Genomic DNA, 1,564 nt, shown 5'->3' on the forward strand with positions numbered 1-1,564 from the left:
TTTAGGAGACATAATAGATACAAATTATGTCTCCTAATTGAATGTCATTCCATCATCGCATTCTTTCCAGCAAAAATTACAAATAATACAAGGTGCTTTCCAACAAGAAACACAGATGACAGTGTAACACATTGACTCATTATATCCTTATTGTTCGCCAATGTTAAGCAAAGATGAAGTAATCACTGCGTTATGCTGTATCTCTCAATGAAAAGCATCATTTCTTGATATTCAATGAATAACAAGGTTAAAATAATTAATATGTTGATCTCCTAAAAGAAAAGCTTAAAATTGTTTGAATTTGATTTTTTTATAACAAACTATTTTCAATTCCATTTTCTATCTCTTAGAATAAAATCGTCAATCGGATTGATTAATGGTTATGTATTTTCATTGTCAAAGGGGATGCAATTGTAATTCTGATTTTGTCAAATTATTTTTGCAGAGATCTGGTGAAGAAAAGTACGTGATCAAAATGGAATTTCCAAATTTGGGGGAACATTGCTCTGAGAGCACATGCAACCGCTTGGATTTTTTACCTCTGAAATGCGACGCTTGCCAGGGAATCTTTTGCACAGACCATATAACTTATACAAATCACAGCTGTCCCAGCGCATACAAGAAGAATATACAGGTGCCTGTGTGTCCGTTGTGCGATGTTCCTATACCAATAAAGCGCGGCGATCTGCCTGACGTAGCTGTAGGATTGCATATAGATAATGACTGTAGAGAAAGCCGGAGAAAGGTATTCTCCAACAAGTGTTCTTCAAAGGGATGCAAAGTCAAAGAAATGGTACCGGTAAAATGTAACGAATGCGGTGCCAATTTTTGCCTCAAACACAGACATCCCACTGATCATGCTTGTATCGGAGCGGAGGAAGCATTGAGATTACGTAGGTTGGAAGCACTAAATAAGAAAAGTCAAACGACAATATCACCAAGTAGTAGCAATAGCAATTCACATCCATTCCGAAGCCTTCAAGGAACGATGACCGAGGATGAAGCATTAGCTAGAGCTCTCCAAGCTTCCTTGGATGATGAAGAGAGAAGCAGACGTATGTTACAACCAGTGCCTTCTGGAAACCGAGATAGATGTAGACTTTCGTAACTATCTACACATTATTTTATACCGTTATAGAAAAAAAAGCTTCTTCCTTATTTCCTAAAAATCTATAGATATAAAGATATGTATTATGAGTCCTATTAAAGTTAGCGCCAAACTATACATAATTTGTGATTCGCTGAATCTCGAATATGTGAAGCTCGCAGTTTGTAAGTAATGTGGATGGACAAATTCATTGAATTCGCATTTGTTGTTTACTATTTAATTTATGGAGCGATTTTTTAAATAAAATTAAGGAGTGCAAATTATATTATTAATTTGTTGATGTTGATTTATATATAGTTACACTATACAAATAATAAATCACGAATTGCAAATCATGAATCACTTATAATTAGGCGCTAGCTCAAAGGATACACATATTTGATAACACAACGGAAGTTATTTAAATATATTTATTACTCTATCCATTTTTTATCTGTTATGTATTGTTATAACTGC

The 1,564-nt window shown here is 34.4% G+C and overlaps 1 protein-coding gene across 1 annotated transcript; it reads left to right on the forward strand.

Moving 5' to 3' along the window:
- The first annotated feature begins 475 nt into the window (after window positions 1-475).
- On the forward strand, window positions 476-1,108 carry LOC105625361 (AN1-type zinc finger protein 2A). The gene has a single exon (XM_012206695.1). The coding sequence runs from the start codon at window positions 476-478 to the stop codon at window positions 1,106-1,108; it is 633 nt and encodes a 210-aa protein (XP_012062085.1).
- Window positions 1,109-1,564: the final 456 nt, after the last annotated feature.

The sequence above is a fragment of the Atta cephalotes genome (genome assembly GCF_000143395.1).
Source record: "Atta cephalotes unplaced genomic scaffold scaffold01121, whole genome shotgun sequence".
In the NCBI taxonomy this organism is placed as follows: domain Eukaryota; kingdom Metazoa; phylum Arthropoda; class Insecta; order Hymenoptera; family Formicidae; genus Atta; species Atta cephalotes.

Excerpts from the sequence above, each read along its gene's own strand:
- LOC105625361 (XM_012206695.1), top strand. The coding sequence starts at position 476 with ATGGAATTTCCAAATTTGGGGGAACATTGCTCTGAGAGCACATGCAAC.